General features: G+C 56.1%; 1 protein-coding gene and 1 long non-coding RNA gene across 3 annotated transcripts; one reads left to right on the top strand and one right to left on the bottom strand.

The window, feature by feature from the left end:
- The first annotated feature begins 833 nt into the window (after window positions 1–833).
- Window positions 834–3,854, top strand: LOC121822050 (uncharacterized). Of its 2 annotated transcripts, XR_013044075.1 has the most exons (4): window positions 834–974; window positions 1,906–2,266; window positions 2,508–3,502; window positions 3,594–3,854. It is a non-coding gene; the product is annotated as an uncharacterized LOC121822050 (long non-coding RNA). The 2 variants fall into 2 exon arrangements; XR_013044074.1 differs by having other exon boundaries at window positions 1,906–3,502.
- A 123-nt stretch (window positions 3,855–3,977) lies between these two features.
- On the bottom strand, window positions 3,978–15,946 carry Wnt10a (Wnt family member 10A). Its single transcript, XM_006972179.3, has 4 exons — window positions 15,478–15,946; window positions 14,243–14,505; window positions 6,886–7,265; window positions 3,978–4,809 (listed from the first exon to the last, which is right to left on the bottom strand). Exons 1-4 carry the CDS (start codon window positions 15,588–15,590, stop codon window positions 4,312–4,314), a joined length of 1,254 nt encoding a protein of 417 aa, XP_006972241.1. The 5' UTR covers window positions 15,591–15,946; the 3' UTR covers window positions 3,978–4,311.
- Window positions 15,947–16,268: the final 322 nt, after the last annotated feature.

The raw sequence follows: 16,268 nt of genomic DNA on the forward strand, positions 1-16,268 counted from the left end.
TAAGGACTCTGGAGGTCAAGGACACCCCCAGGACCCCATCCTCTTCTTGATTTGCCTGCTGTTCCCAGCCCCAGCCTCTCCCCGGGTCTTCGAGGTAATCCTGCTGGGCAAAGCTGTAATTGACCGCGGACTGGGCCAGGCAGAGGCTGGGGTGGGTGGCACAGGGACGGGCGAGGGGCAGTGGCTAGCAGCATGAGCTTCATGCTACTGGACGTGAAGTGGCAGAGGCCTCTTAATTCCACAGGCCCGACATGGAAGAGTCAAAAGGGGTTTGGGTCAGTTATTGGAAGTCCTTTCCCTGGAAACGGAGGCCGGGAACCCCAAGAAGGGTGCAGTAGGAGGAGAGGGACACCTCAGAAGAACTGGAGTAGGGGAGAGAACAGATTCCAACCTCCCCCACCCCGCGCCCCAACCTCAGAAACCCTGGTTCGTCTTGTCCGAGACTCCTCCCTTGTTCTGACCATCCTCTGCTCCCCTTTCTGCCGCCCCCGTCACCCCCCTTCCCGTGTCCCCAGGGCGCTCCCACCCTGGGGAAGAATGTGCCCTCTTAGCTCACCCTTGCCATGGTAACGGCACACCCCCACCCCCGCGCACCACAGCAGCGGGGCCTGGCCCCGCTGGCGGCGAGAAGGGGGGGGGGGTTACCTCCCAGGCCCGCGCGGACACACCTCGGCTGCCCTGGTTGCCACAGCAACCGGGGGCGTTGCGAAGTGCGCAGTCGCGAAACAGCAAAGGGTTCTCTTCGGTACCCCTTTACTCTCCTAATTCACCAGCAAAGGACTCTGGACTGGATCCAGCGAGGGATCCTGGGGTGTCCCAGGTTCCGTCCTCAGTCACTCAGAAAGAAAAGGCAGTCCAGGGGTCCCAGAGAGCCTGGCACCTGGAAAGGGATCTCCCTGTCGCCAGCCTGTCCTCCTCCCCCCGCAGAACCCAAGGCGGGCGCTGGTAGCAGGAAGCTGAGGAAGGACCGGGAGGTACGCAGGCCCCACAGTGGAGCTGTGATTACAGGGACCTGTCCCTCCCGCCCCCGGCTCCCACTCTCATTAAGTCATTTTTTCCCCTGTTGGAAAGTCCCCGTGCCTTGAGCGCAAGGGATGGGGCGACCGCAGGCAGCTGCCGGCAACCACATGAGAAGGGGGTGGGGAGGGAGGAGGAGGGCTGAAACTGGGGTCTGGCCACTCTCCAGAGTGGAAGGCCCCCTGCCAGAGGCTAGCTGGGGGCTCACTAATTCAGAGAATGGAGAGAGAGGGAGCTCCTGAGTGACGGTCAGCCTTGACCTTGCTCCTCACCTAGGTACTCTGCAGCTGGCAAGTCCATCTTTGAATGCCCTTCCCCCGTTAGGTCCCCTTGGGCGACTGGAGAGCCAGATGCGTGGGTTCCCATCACACTCCAGCGGGCTGTTTCTCCCTGACCTGTAACCCCAGCACTGTGCCCACCAGTCCACCAGACTCGTTTGCTGTTAGTTCGCTACCTCCCTCTTTTGGGGACGGTAGACCCCACTAAGTTCTGCCCTCGCAGAAATAACCAAAATGTTCCTCGGGTCAAAAACAAGGAAGGTCTTTTCATCCTTGGAATGATCCCTGGTAACTTTCTGCTCACATTCCAAATTTCACCTCTGGTGATTTCCAAGTTCTCCAGGCCACCTTCACCCTAAGCTTGGGCTCCCTTCAGCTCATTTCCAATTATTTCCGATCAGCATCTCATTCCCACTGTACCTTCCAGCTAGTGTACATAAGTCCAGTATCTTCCCACCTCCATCACCTTTACACCTCCCCTTAAGGAGTCCCTTAGGGCACTCTGCTATTACAGGGCCCAGCCTTGGTCCCAGGACTCAGCTTCTGGTCCAGACCAGTGAGGCTGGGTGGTAACTTAGAAAATAACTTTGTCCCTTTCCCAACTTTACAGGTCGTACTAGCGTATATCAAACCACTGGCTCTGCCCCTGGAACTCTGTGTCCTGTTGTCCTCTGTCCCGTTCTGCCAGGCTCTCACTCCAGACAACACGTTCTGCAGTATGCTGCTTCCACTTGATTCCCAAACTCCATCCTATAATGCTCACTTCCAGTCTCCCTCCCCCAAGCTCTGAAAGGCAGAGGACAAGGTCAAGGCTAACGCTGCTGTAGTGGTTTCTGCTGGGCTTGGGACTATCCCTCCATCCTTCAATTTCCCCAGCACATCTCTCTTCCTCCCTAGGCTGGGAGGGGAAAGGGGGGAACCCAGCCCCTATAGTTCTCTCCAGGATGAACAAGAGGAAAGGAATGAGGCAGGTGTGTCTGTCTGCTCCTGCCTACTTACCCCTCCTCCCCCAGAGACACTCACCCACCCGCCTGTAGGGCTGGGTTTTTTTTGGGGGGGAATGGGTCGAGAAACCCTGTTCTCCACCGAGGCAGTACAACTGGGTGCTTGAGAGGTCCTGATGCCTTAGGCATGCCTGGGAGCTGCCGAAACAGAGCAGTTAGAGGACAGGCTGATGAGAACTATCTAGTGGGCTCACTCTTCCATCTGCAGGGCCAACAGAGGTGCATGTTCCAGAGTCACCCCCAAAAGGGATGAGGGCAAGGAAATATGGGAGGGGTCCTGTGCAAACTGGCCTTTGGAACAAGACTTTGTCTCTGCTTGGTTTGACAAGATGGATGCCATTAGATGATCATTGGAGGCATCCAGCAAGGTCACTAACTGTAGAACAGAGGGCCTGGATATGGTAAACTATGCTCTGCCTGCGATCCTTAGGGTCTGTTCTAGAAAATCATCAGACTTGAGCCAAAGTGAATACAAGCATGAACACAAATTCCAGCTCAACAGTGTCCTGGTGCAAGTATAAAATCAGGGAGGGGTTTTAACCTGCTAAGCGACACCTTGAGCTGTGGCTCTGGGGCAATGGGGTGGGAGTGGGGGGTTCAGGAAGGCTGCCTACCCACCCACCCCCAGCTTTCCTGCCTGGACTCCAGAGCCCAGCTCCAGACGGTGAGTCTGTCACCCTCCCCCACCACCCTATTCCCAGCCGCACCTCCTGGCCCCACCTGCTCCCTGGGGCACTAGGCTGGGTTGAGCTGGGTCTTGCCCAGGATTACTCTTCTCAGAGTGCCTCCTGTCTCTGCTGTCGGTTGCTGCTGGGCACAGCCACTCGTCCTGGCTTGTGGCAAAGGGCTCAGATACAAAGTGGGCGGTTCGAGTTCTGACGGAGGGCTCTGGATCCCGGGATCCCGTCCCCCTTCTGGACATCCCTACCTACCGCTGTCATCCAATCCAGGCTTCAGCTACGTACTAGTTGTAGTCCCCATAACCTGCTTTCTGGCTATCCTCTTGTCTCCATTTCAGCCAGATCCCCGAAGATGTGGGAATCAGAGTACAACTGCTTAAGACTGCTTGCTTATTCTCCCGCAGATTCTTCTTAAATGAAACCCAGTTCCTCCCCCGGCTGCCCCAACCTCCGATCTCTCCTACCAGCCCTTGGTTTCTACTCTCCAAACGCAGAGGCTGCTGCTCTGCTGTTCCTTCAACAGGTGGAGTCTCTCTCCCCTCAGAGCTTCGGGTTTCTGTAGCCTGTCTGGAAGGCCCTTCCCGGTCTATGTACGACACTTTCTCACTTTGCAGGTCTCGGCATGTATATCACAACGCAGAAGTCTCCCTGGCAGATAGTTTTAGCGGAAAGGGCCCCATTCCGCACAAATCAGCGTATACCCAGTGCCCTGGTTCATTTCCCCCATAACCCCATAGCACTGCCTGAAATAATCTTGTTTGTGTGTTTACTGGTTTATTGTCCACTTCCCTTAGTAAGCCTGTAAACTCCAGAAGGCTTCTCTTTCCCCAGAGAGTGCCACAAAGAGAGTGCAAAATAAATATCTGTTAAATGAATGATAGGGGCAGAAGCCTTCGCGGGAGAGTATCTGGGGGCCTTTGTAGAATCGCTTCAGCCTGATTATGCCTGTTTCTTCATTTTAGTTTTCTTCCGCCCAGTACCCATCAGCTTCAGTGCACTGCCCGCTGCTCCTGGGGAAGGGGAGAAAAGATGACAGGAGATAGGCCTGCCAGGCTGGGCTATTTTGGTGACATGTCCTAGGGTGTGGGGCAGTCTCCAGCATCACTCCCAGCTGTCCGAACAAAGAGCCTGAGCCGGAAGAGGGGAACTCACAAAGTGGGTGTCAGTCGGGTCTAGACTGTCTGCTGATTGCAGATCCTGAGAGCAGGAGGAGCCAACCACCTCTCTCAGGAGCCAAAGGATGCTGCTGCCTGGCCGAGATAGTCGCTAGCAGCAGAAGCCAGGCGCCAGGTGGCGAACCTTTCCTGAGACCCAGAGGAGCCCGGGGCCCGCTCACTTGCAGACGCTGACCCACTCGGTGATTCGGCATTCTTCGCAGACCACGAAGCAGCACCAGTGGAAACGGCAGTGGCAGCGCTCACTGCGCGTCTGGCGCAGGATGTTGTGGCCGCGGCCACAGCACATGCTGCCGCAGCCGTCCGGGCCCGAGCTGCTCTTGTTGCACAGGCGGCCCACGGTGCCCGCCGAGTCCAGGCGAGGCTCGCGCTCACAGAAGTCGGGCGATTTCTCGAAGTAGACCAGGTCGGAGTGGCTGGCCCTTCGGCGCAGCCCTGGAGTGCCGGGAGCTGGCGAGGGTGCCCCCGCGGGGCCGGGCTCCAGCTGGCCACCGTTGCGGTTGTGCGGCCGGATGAGCGTGGCGCGGTGGAAGCGGTTGCGCAGCAGCGCCCCCACGGCACGAAACTCGGGCGTCACCTGCCAGCACGTCTTGAGCTGACAGCTGCCTGAGGTGCCATGGCACTTGCACTTTCGCCGCATGTTCTCCATCACCGCCTGCAGAGGGAGGCACCGAGAGGGGGTGAGGCTGGCAGCTAGCGTCCCAGCCCTCCTCCGGCCACAGGCTGGAAACCGGCTCCCATTGTACAGAAGCAAATACTGAGGTCTGAATCTGGGCCTGAGAACTTGTTCAGGCTCTACTGCAGCCCTCCCACCCACCTCCCATCTGGCTAGGCCCTGGGGGGGAATTCCCTCCTTCGAGCTCCTTCCTTCCTCGACAGCCTTTCTAGCAACTGCAAGGGGGCCCTTTGGGCTTGGGGGTTCTTGCTTCCGGAGCCCCGGGGATCCTAAATCTTCAGGGAAATTCCCTCTCCCTGGAGCAAGGAGATGCCTGCTCACCTACATCCCAACCCCAAAGCCTTTGGCCTCCCTCCAGGTGGTGAGAAAGGCCCCCTTCCCCCGCCACCCAGCCTCCAGCTGTGCCCTGCAGCTCTTTGGGGGGGGGACCAGGTGTGGGGGAGAGGACAGGAGCTAAGGAGATATCCCCCTCCCGTTGTATCAGCTCGAGCTTACTCTGTTCATACTAAGTGACAACAGGTGCCAAAGCATTCCCTGAATGCAGAACAGAACCCAGACAGCCGAATTGTCAGCCCTGTGGGAGCAGACGAGTTCCCCTGGGGAAGCCTACTTGCCCTTGCCACTCACTCAGAGCTCAACGTCTTCTTCAATCTCCTCCCAAAGAACCCCTTAGTGTTACCCTCATAGACACCCCCCCTGGGAGCTGTCCTCCATGTTCACCACCACCATCACCCCACCCTACCCCACCCCCGCTTCAAATACTTCTAAGGAAAGCAAAGATCTGGGGTCTTCTTCGAAACTGCTCAAGGCCACAAGCAAGGGAGCCTTTTGCTCTGGGTATTGAAGGGCTCCACAGCCTACATGTGTAGCCTGTAGTACCGGCACCACGTGGGAACTGCCCCCCCTCCCCAGATTCCACACACCCCCCCCAAGCTTCCTTAGGCCAACAGCTCCAGAACATCTGCTTCCCACGGGCTGCAGCCATTAATTAACCACTTTAACAAGGACAAGGAGGAGGCCCTGTTGGTCTGGGTTGGGGTGGTATCAGGAGCTTGGGAAAAGGAGCCCCATGCACAGGGCATGGCTGGGTGGGAGCTGGATGGGACCTGAGGGTAAAACATGCCTCAGTTCACCCTCACCCTGAGCCAAGGTGGAAACTGCTGAATCAGCTGTAGAGAGGGCTGGTGCACCTGGAGTGGGCTAAGAGGCCAAGGGGGAAGGAGCGTGTAGTGAGAGGAAGCCAGGAACTGGGCTGAGCAGACGGGAAGGGTCAAGAGGAGATATGAGTTCCATTGACTGCGAATGGAGCCCACCTCTGCCACTTCCCCAGCTCCGGCAAGCTTCTCCATCATTCTGTGCCTTGGTTTCCAGATCTGAGCACATACTTATTAAGAGTGTTGACGTCATAGGTAAGCAGTAGGTAGGCTGATAGATAGCTCAGGACAAATGCCTAACGCATAGTGAGGTGTAATAAATTCAATCTATTGTCCTTTTCCTCCGTTCAGTGTTCATGTGTCTCTGTGTGTATTATTATTGGTGGTGTCGCTTTTACCCGAAGGAACTTTAAGGTAGTGTGAGCATTCCAGAAAAAGGAGAAAGAAGGTAGGAAGCTATAACAGAGGTCCTCAGTAGACAGGAATCCCCTGCTGGGAGACTGAACAGAAAGCTCAAGACTGGTGATCTCAGGCTCCTGGAGCCAAGAAACGTTTAGAGCTCCGGTACGTGATGGGTGATCTGGTTCAATGTTCTGGCTCTACAGGGGAGGGGATTGTGGCAGCCCAGGTCCTGAATGCCAGCCTACACCTTTCTCTGTTGGTCATCAGAGAAAATGGGAGGAGCAAGTTGTTGCGTACGGGGCTGTTTCAACTCTATTTCCCAGGTCCACTGCAATGCTCCGGCGCACAGTAGGAGGTCCCCACAGCATTTTTGCTGGCTGAATTAAGAAAGGGCTGTGAGGTTACTGAACTGGGAAGATAGGGTGATTTCTAGAAGGAGGAGCTACCCCGAGTGGATGCGGCGCCTGCTTAGCAGTGGAGCGGTGACCGTGAATCTCACCTGCCTGCCGACACGGTTGTTGTGGAGTCTCATGCGCGCGTGAATGTCTCTGTGAGGCTCCCGGGAGTCCAGAAAGTCCTTGGAGAAGCGTTCTCCGAAGCCCACATCCGGGCTGCAGCCACCCCACTCCCAGGAGTCCTGCAGGCCTGGGCTGGCAGGGGGCAGAGCAGGGTGTTCTGGGACCCCGTGGCTCAGGCCCTTACCGCGCTGCAGCGCGTCCAGCTGCAGGCGGTGCAGCTTCCGACGGAAGGCTTCTTCGTCCCCACGCCTGGAGGCGTCGCAACCGCAAGCCTGTAGTTTACCCAAGGCGCATGCGTTGGACACTGCGTGCACCACCCCGGCAGCTGCGATGGCGTAGGCGAAAGCACTCTCTCGAAAACCTGTGGCAAGGGGTTAGAGAGATGTCTCAGCGGCTAAGAGCACTGGCTGCTCTTCTAAAGGACCCGTGTTCAAATCCCAGCACCCACAGGCAGTTTGCAACTGTCTGAACTCCAGTCCTTCGGGGATCTGACACCTTCACACAGACATACATGCAAGCAAAATACCAATGCACATAAGATAAAAATAAATCATTGAGGGAAAAGAAAACCTGTGGCAAGACACTGGGAAAACATGGTAGGGACGGCTGGGGATATAGTTGGATGTAGATGGCTTCCTAGTATGCTGTGAGATTCAAAGGGAGTGTAGGGGGGATGAGTGGGGAAGGAATTACACGCCCTTCTCTTTTTCATTAACACCTCCTTAGCAAGCTTGGAATGTGTATGTCTAGATCTTTCCTCCAGGGCAGAAAGTGCCTGGCAAACACATTCTTTTTCAGATCAGGAACTTCATCTATTACCTTTCACGGTGATATCTGTAATTTAAAAATAGCCTGGAGAGAGAGGATGAAGTTTAACCCAAAGAGTACATTACAAGCGATGGAATTCCAGACCCCGGGAGATGCCAGTGGGCAACAGGCTAAGATCATCTACCCCAGACTGTGGGCTGCTGTGGGTTCACTTGAGGCTGAGCCTGGGACCCTCCCTCCCTGGTGGTTTTCATCCTGGTCCACAGAACATGGCTGAAAGAAGTGAGTACCCTCTCATATTCCAGCCAGCCTGCCTACTTTCTGTCTTTGGGTCTGCTGGTACCTTCTGAAGGAAGGGTGGTGCAGGTGAACCCAGTGTCCTAAGTGGCATCTGGCATGTAGCAGGCAGGGCTGCAAACTGAGTGGGAAGACAGATTCTGCTTCTCATTAGAGGCTTAGGAGGCAAAAGAACTCTCTCTGATTGAGACACTCGCAGGGCCCTGGGATGTGCTAACCTGGCCCAGTGCCTGTTTGTCCTGTTTTCCTCTTGGGTACCCCAGCCTGAGCCATCTCCTGAGAGGGCCCTGGACCTCTACCAGGAGAGGCTTACTCAAAGAGGTAGGTCCAGCTCTCGGACCTGCAGGCTACTTCTTGCTTAGTCTCCATTGAGAAAGTACTAGCTAGAATCAGCTTTTAGTACAAGCCTGTACCTAATCTCTGGACCCTGGAGGCAACAGGCAATGAGAGAAGCCAGAAGAACTGCCTTCACAAAGTGAGGAGTCCATCTGTGTCATAGACTCCTGTGGAAGAAACTCAGAATGTGTCAGGAGGGTGATGGCCTTGGAGGATACCAGAGGTTCAGAAGAAACAGGATCCTCCCACTCCAGCCTCAAAGACTGGGAGGATACGTTCTCAGAGAGACTTTACAGGCTCTAGAGAGCTACCTAGGACTAGATAGAACTCCTAGCTCATTCCTGCCCTACACCACAAAGCTATCTCCTCTTTTTGCCCAGACAAATGATAATAAAGATTTCATGGGTGTTTTTGCAGCTAAGATCTGATTTCTGCAACCATATTGCCAGGGTTTCTATTCTTGGATCCTCTACTGACCAGGTGTCAATAATGTTATGACCTTGGCCAAGAAACTTAATCTCTTTGTGCCTCAGTTTCCTTCTCTGCAAACAAGTGTTATCTAGCTAGCTATTGTTCCAAGAATTGAAGGAGTTATTAAATTTAAAATGCTTGGAATGGTGTCATACTCATAGCAAGTACTGCATAAACATTGCTGTTATTATTAAGGCATTCATGCAATTCTGCTACATCTTTTTTTTACATCACTGTTTTTTGTTTCACCCTGATCAAAGACAGAGCCTAGCCATGACCCGTGTCTAGAATACATCATTTGGATTGGTGGAAGCCTACAAAGCAGATTCATTTCTCTTTCTAGCTCATGACATCCTGGTAACATTTTTCTTTTTTTTAAGGGGCACAGCTAGGACCAGACAGGAGGGGATGAAGACTGATCTGCAGCCTTCAAAGGGGATCTTGGAACTTGGCACAAGCTTCAGGGGAGCAGAAACTGCTGTGAGCTGGTGGAGCCTAAGGGTAAAGGGTAGACCCAAAACTCCAGGACATGCACCCTGCATTTATCCCCTGCCTTTTATCTTTGGAGCTCTAAGCATACCTCTTACTGCTGGGAGAGAGAGTCATCAGCCTGTCTGTTTTAGGACACACGACAATACTCAGACCTCCAGAGGCAGCCTAAACCTCAACACCACCCCCTCAAAACACGCACCACCAAACACACACACACACACACACACACACACACACACACACACACACACACAAAATGCAAGCTTGGAAATCCCAAAGCCACAGAGGTTATGGAGCTGAGCAAGGCCCCACTTAGCTCTCTTTCACCTCCCAGGGCCAACAATTTTCTGCTGAGGGACGTGGGCTCCCACTGAGTCTTCCTGCTGGGAAAGAAACCCAGATATCCCAATTTCCAGTTCCTATAACTCTACGCAGTCTTGGCATCAAGTCCATAGGGGTGTTCGGGGGCAACTACATCTTCAAGGTTTTGCCATGGTGAAGACAGGCACGGAAGAATCTGGAAAAATGTTAACTCACAACCTTAGAGGACTCTGTACCCCATGCAACTCAAGATGCCTTCCCAGGACATGTTTCTGACAGCTGTCACAGCCACGTGTGGAGGTGACCAGGGCATGCATGGTCACTCTTTGCTCTAAGCATCCATGCTCAGAGAAGTCCTGCCCACTGGGTCTGCCCCAGCTCCCATTCAGGGCCCCAGTTTCGGTCTTGGCCCCAACTGTCTGGGCAGATGCAGGCCCTGAGCCATCTGGCCAGCTGGAGGGGGGGAAAGGGTGGGGCCATGACCAGCTGGGCTGCCCGGAGCGGGGAGGGGGGGGCTTGTTAAGATGCACAATTAGCCGCCCTGCCTTTGATCTGGGACAGAGACTGCCAGCATCTAAGTGGAGTCAGCTGCTACTATAGGCCTCAGCCAACGGCCAGGAAGGGGGCCGGGGGAGTAGGCTTGGAGGACAGGGGAATATGAAGAGAAGATGATTTAAGGGCCAGTGGGAACAAGGAGGGGCCAGGGAAGCTTAAGCTCTGCCCATTCAAATCAAAGAGGGAGGAGGAGGAGGGGAGAACAGAGGTCTGGTCCCCATTCACTCCTTGCAAATCATCTACGCAGGCTCCTAAGCCTGGGGTGGGGGAGAGAGAGAGAGAGAGAGAGAGAGAGAGAGAGAGAGAGAGAGAGAGTGTCTTGTGCATATGGGAAGATTTAGGCACGATACAGAGTGGATGTGTTTACATAAACATAGGTGTGTGTGTGTGTGTGTGTGTGTGTGTGTGTGTGTGTGTGTGTTCTTCACTTCTTGGAGTACTTGGAGAACACTCTCATTGCTCCAGCTCACCTCTGGGCATGGTGGGCACTAGCCTGGTAGTTTGGGGTACAGTATAGAAGAGGGCTGGGCAGGAGCTCTAAAGTCAGGTGGACAGTGTGGAGTCCTGGCTCTCCTGCTCATTTATAAACTGTGTGACTAATAACAAGTTACCCAACCTCTCTTAGCTTCATTTGTAGAGATAATAATAGGACCTACCAAGTGGGGACCATTTGAGGACCCTAAAACATGGATACCATGTTTTAGTACAATGCCCAACACGTACTACGTGCTTAAGACATGTTGGCTAATTTATTGGGATGTCATCAAAATACTAGGGCTTTAGATGACCCTGAGATATGATTATCTGTGCCTCAGTTTCCCTATCTGAGTGCCACTACATTCCCCAACCCCTGGATGCCTGCTCTGAAAACCATATTCTCTGAAACAATGGAGAAAGAAGGAGCAGGCTATGGCTACTCTAACTGCTGATTTTTCCTGGGCTGGGATCCCGGCTTGCTGGAGGATGTCAGGCCCCTTCTTTACATTCATTCCAAATGTGGCTGAGCCAAAGTAGGGCCAGCAGCACCTAACAGTGGCAGCTCCCTGGACCGGCTTTGTGAGTCTACCACACTCTCCTCTAGTCTCTCTCTGATCTCTCACTCCTGGCACACTAGGACTTAAGCCCAGGCCCTTTGAACCCTCTTCCTCAAATCTCCTTGTCCTCTCCTCCTGAGGGACTGATGGGGGGTTCTCTGTTCATCCCCTAACAGGTGTTATGGCCAGCTCCCGGGCAGTCATCAACCTGTCTGGGTTCATACTACAAGATGCTGAGGGTACAGGTGCCCTTGTCACTTAGGTCATTGTTGCCCTTAGGGCTGGGCAAAGAAGCTAGCATGATTTTAGGGCCCTCTCACGGCTTCCCCACACACACTCTGTCAAGCCCCTTGGAGACTCCTGTGCCTGTCCCCATTTGCCCTCTGGACTGCCGCAGCTCTCTTTGGTTAGGTAAAGCCTGGTTGTATTCCTGGGCATTCCCCTTCGTTCCTTTTACCCCTCCCCACTTCCTCAGCCCCATCTGTCCAGTTCAGTCTCTCTTTGGGAAGGTTTCAGGAGGGTAGTGTGGTAGCAACAGCACTGCCAGAGGGAAACTTAAGGAACCCCCACTTACCCTCAGCAGTCCTTCACATTAACTGTGGCAGAATATGTTTTAAAATAACTTTCCTTGGCAGCCTGGCTCAGAAGGGTCAGCCCCTGATAGTACACTGGTGTGTGTGTGTGTGTGTGTGTGTGTGTGTGTGTGTGTGTGTGTGTGTGCAGAGCCAGGTCGACAGGCTCCACAACGATCAGGATGAGATAGAGGAAGGAACCAGATAGCCAGGGGCTGGCCTCCGCCAAGAGATGCCTGCTGGGATTCAAATTATTGAGTCCTGGCGAGGAGGGCCTAGAAATGGACCCGGAAATGAGCCCAAAGGAGCTAGATATGAGGGCAGGCTCGGTGGCAAAGGGGGTTGGGAGGGTGGCAATTGTCTTTCCAAAAGCCCAGAGCCGTCCCCACTAAGAAGGGAGAGGTAGAAATGAGGTGTTGCAACGGATGGGGGGGGGGAGGAAGGAGCAGAAGCCACTGAGGTAGGGCGGGGTTCCTAGGCCTAAGGAGAGAACCCAGCCCCACTGGCTGGCGGAGTCCTGGAGCCACAGTCCCGCCCCCTCTCAGCACTCGGTGCCGCCCCGCCCTGGCTAGCCCTGGCAAGTCTCCCCCTCCACCCTTAACCTCTCTCCCCACCGTCCCCCCAGCTCACCTCCCGCTTATTAAACTACAGGTGAACCCAGAACACCTGGCCCCGCGCCAAACCCGCGCGCGGCTCCAAACTCGCCCCTAACCTCCAAAGACCCCAGGTCCTTCGCCGGGTGGCAGTGGCCTGATTGGAACCCCATCGGGACGCCTGGATTCCGGCTAGAGAGATCACCAGGACTTGGGGAGGGGGTGGCATTGAGGCCAGGGAGAGGACTTAAAGAGTTAGCCCAGGTTCGCCTCTCTGGTGGTGGCAGGGGAAAGACCCTCAAAGCCTTGCTGCGGAGCCACCCGTGTGCAGAAGTTGAGGCTGGAGCTCAGGAAGAAATGCAGCTGTGGGGGAAGAGTGGGTGACCTAGCAACCCCCCGGAGTGGCAGAGGGTGGCTCCTTGGAGGCAGTGAGCACCGGTCTGGCCCAGCTGGAGCCTGGAAGATGCTGAGACCTGTCTGCCACTTGGTGTCAGGGAGCGCGGGCGGTGAGGAGTGGGTGGTGGGGTGTCGTGCAGAGGGAGTGGAGCAGGCCTGCTGCGGCCAGGGGATCCCTTGCAGCCATGCCCACCCCCCCAACTATCGGGAAGGGATGATCTGACGGTGCGGGGCTAGAGGGATGCGAGCGCGGGGCAAGGTGTGTGTGTGTGTAGGGGGGTGGTGTGTGCTCTCCGAGAGCGGCGCGGAGCAGTCTGCTGCGGCCCGCGGGGATTAGTTCGCGGCTGCATGCCGCCACACGCGTCGGGCTGGGCTCGGCCGGGTAGAAACAGCGCCCGAGGCGCGCGGGGGAGGCAGGAGGGAGCGCGCAGGGGCGGGGCAGCGGCCTGGGGCTGAGCAGGGGGAGGTTGAGGTGTCCCCTAACTTGGGGGCCCAAGGAGCGCAAGCTCCCTCCTGAAAGGGAAAACAACCCTGATTAGGTTCTTTCTGCAACTGGGACACACTGGAGCCCAGGTCCCTTGCAGAAGCCCTAGGCATTAAGGCCATGCCCCTCCTCCTCCACCACCAACCAGACTCGCTGGAACCCTAAGGAACCAGGGCTACCAGGTCTCCGCATGGTCCTGACAAATAACCGAGAGAAGAAACTATATCCAGTTAGACAAACTCAAGCTGCAATCTTTGCCCCAGCAGAGACCTGACTCAAGGCCTCGGCTAGGAGGTCAGTGAGAGTTGAAGCAAGTAGAGAAAGTACCTGCCACCCACGGCCGAACCGTTCTGGGGAGTGTCTAGGTGGGCCTGGGTTATCCAGAAGTTGGGGACAGAGAACAGGCAGTGCTGTGGTTCCTCAGAGCACCGAGAGAAACGGGTTGACAAGACTGTTTGGCTGAAGGGAGGGGGGGCGGGGAGGGGGGATCGGGGCTCACAAGCAGGCACACACCCAATGCTCTGGTTCAGAGAGGGCTTGGGGGAGGGGGACAGTGAGAAGGAGACACAGACCCAGCCACAACCGACAGGGCCTCTGCAGGAGTCCAGGCCACTCACCTGGCTGGGCTTCTCTGCTTGCCTTGTGTGGTGCTGGGAGTTCTCACCCTCTCTTCCCCTACACTTTTCCCCTCACAGGCTCTCCAACCTTACTTACTCAGCAGAGGGTAAATGGAGGAAGGTGTCAGGGATATTTTCTGAGTCTGAAGCATGAGGTATGGAACAGAGGGGATACAGTCTAGTGGTCAGGCATGGAGTCTGCCGCCCTCAGTCAGAGACGCTTCCGGCCCATGTTTCTGCCCCCACTCCAGATACTTTTCTGAGACCAGAAAGAGCATGGCTTGCAGAATGCAGAGGTGTGAGGAGATGCCCACCTTGAGCGTTCATTAGGGATAGCTAGCAGGTTCTGGGGTACAGGTCCCGAGTGGGAAGGGACAAGAGTTTAGAATGGGGAGCAGCTACCTCTACTGAAGATAGGACTCTCGTAGGGGACTTTGTTCCGAGTCTCCAGGCTGGAACAGTTCCAGCGCTGGTCCCGGAACTGATGCTGGCACTCGTGGATGGCGATCTGGATGCCCTGGATAGCAGAGGCGGCCACGTCAGGGTGACGCACGCACACCTCCATCTGCCGCCGGCTCAGGCCGGGCAATGTCAGGCACACTGTGTTGGCGTTGAGTACAGGCTCTGGGGGTAGGCGGAGGCCCAGGATGTCGTTGGGTGCTGACCTGCAGGCATACGGGGTGGGGTGGATAAGCGTTTTGTGGGAGACTGTGAGGGCCTGTTTAATAACACACATTCTGTCCCACAGGCCATAATCACTCTACCCCAACCCCTGGTTCTTAAGGTTGGGCCCAGGAATACATGCCTTTCCTCATCCACTCCAACACAATCCACCCAGCTGCACACCCATGAAGGTAAATATATGAACTCGGTATTTTAGAAGTTCATCCCCAAGCACTTATGCCTCAAAGGGTGCCCCAGGAGTCTACCCCAAAGCCAGGCTTCAGCAAGCAGCATTTCTTCCGACATGCTTCTGCACACATAATGGAGGAGGCAGAAACCCAGAGCACTTACCACTGATACACTTCATCAGACAGTTACAAACACACACACACACACACACACACACACACACACACACATTCACACATATGCTTGTCCTAAGCTCTCATAGTTACACTATATTTATGAAAACTGCTGGTTGCCCAACCTAGCTTACGGGAACACACACACACACACACACACACACACACACACACAGCCTTTCAGCATCAGTCTCTCACTTGACCCCACCTGAGATGGGGAAACCCCCTTACAACCCCTTTCCTGCTCCTGTCTGGGATGATCCAAAAGGGGGAAGGAGGCAGTTTGAACTTACTCTTGGAGTGGGGGTGCATTGCCCCCAGGGTGGAAAGAACTCATAGCTGGCACTTATTCCCAAATACCCACCTCCGGACCTAGCTACACCATCACCCACCAGGGCACTGCCCTATCTCCCTGGACTGCCCATATCCTGTCACCAGTCCAACCTCTTCCTTGAAGGTAGCTCACTAACTTTGATTGGACACCAGTACTTTTCTGTGACCCTGTCTCCCCGCTCACTCCAGGGTCCCTTCCCCAGCAAGAGCACCGGGAGCGGAGCGGGCCCCCGGGGGTCCCAGCTCTCCAAGAGGGCGGAGCATGAGGTGAGGGCTCACCTGGGCACAGCGGCAGCCAGCAGCAGTAGGAAGAACAGGAGCGCCCAGAGCTCAGGCCGCGGCTGGGGCCGGGGTGGGAGCCGCAGCCAGGGGTGAGGGTGGGCGCTGCCCATGGCGCGCGGGCCTTGACAGGCCAGGAGTGGGGGGCTCACAGCCCGGTGGGACTGGCGAGCCAGGGTCGCCGGCGCATGATCGGCAGGGGTGGGGCGGCTGCGACACACACAGCTCCTACTCAGGTCACGGCTCCCGCAGCAGACGGCGCCCGCCTCCCCGCTCCATGGGGCAGCGCCCCCGGGCACCGCCCTCGGGGGGGTGGATGGGGAGCGGGCGAACCGGGCACCTCCTGGCACTGGGGTCCAGGGAATTTCCCGAGGCCCCCTTGCGACAACTCCTGGTTTCTCTAGAGGGTAAGGGGGGGGCCCGGAGGTGCAGCGGGCTGGGGACTCGAGGCCGAGGTGCTGGGGAGCCCCCCCCCCCAGCGCCGCGCTGCGAGCCTGCGCTTCTGAGGGTGTGCAAGGCGGGCGCGGTGGGGGCGGTACTGTCTGGCCCAGCCCCACCGCCTGGAGAGTGAGTGACTGTCCTGGCTCCAGGAGCTCTGCCCCCCCCTCACCCCCATGTAGTGTCTAAGGGTTCTACCCCACGTGACGTCACGACAGGGGGTGGCGTGGTGCTCGTGTCCCGAGGCCACTGAGTCCGTGCTGTGTGTGGGGGGGGGGGGGACGCGTGCAGAGGGTGAAGGAAGGAGAGGTACTGGTGTCTTGGCTCTTGGCACCCTGCACCCGGAGATGTCG

Source organism: Peromyscus maniculatus, chromosome 13 (genome assembly GCF_049852395.1).
Source record: "Peromyscus maniculatus bairdii isolate BWxNUB_F1_BW_parent chromosome 13, HU_Pman_BW_mat_3.1, whole genome shotgun sequence".
NCBI classification, from domain to species: domain Eukaryota; kingdom Metazoa; phylum Chordata; class Mammalia; order Rodentia; family Cricetidae; genus Peromyscus; species Peromyscus maniculatus.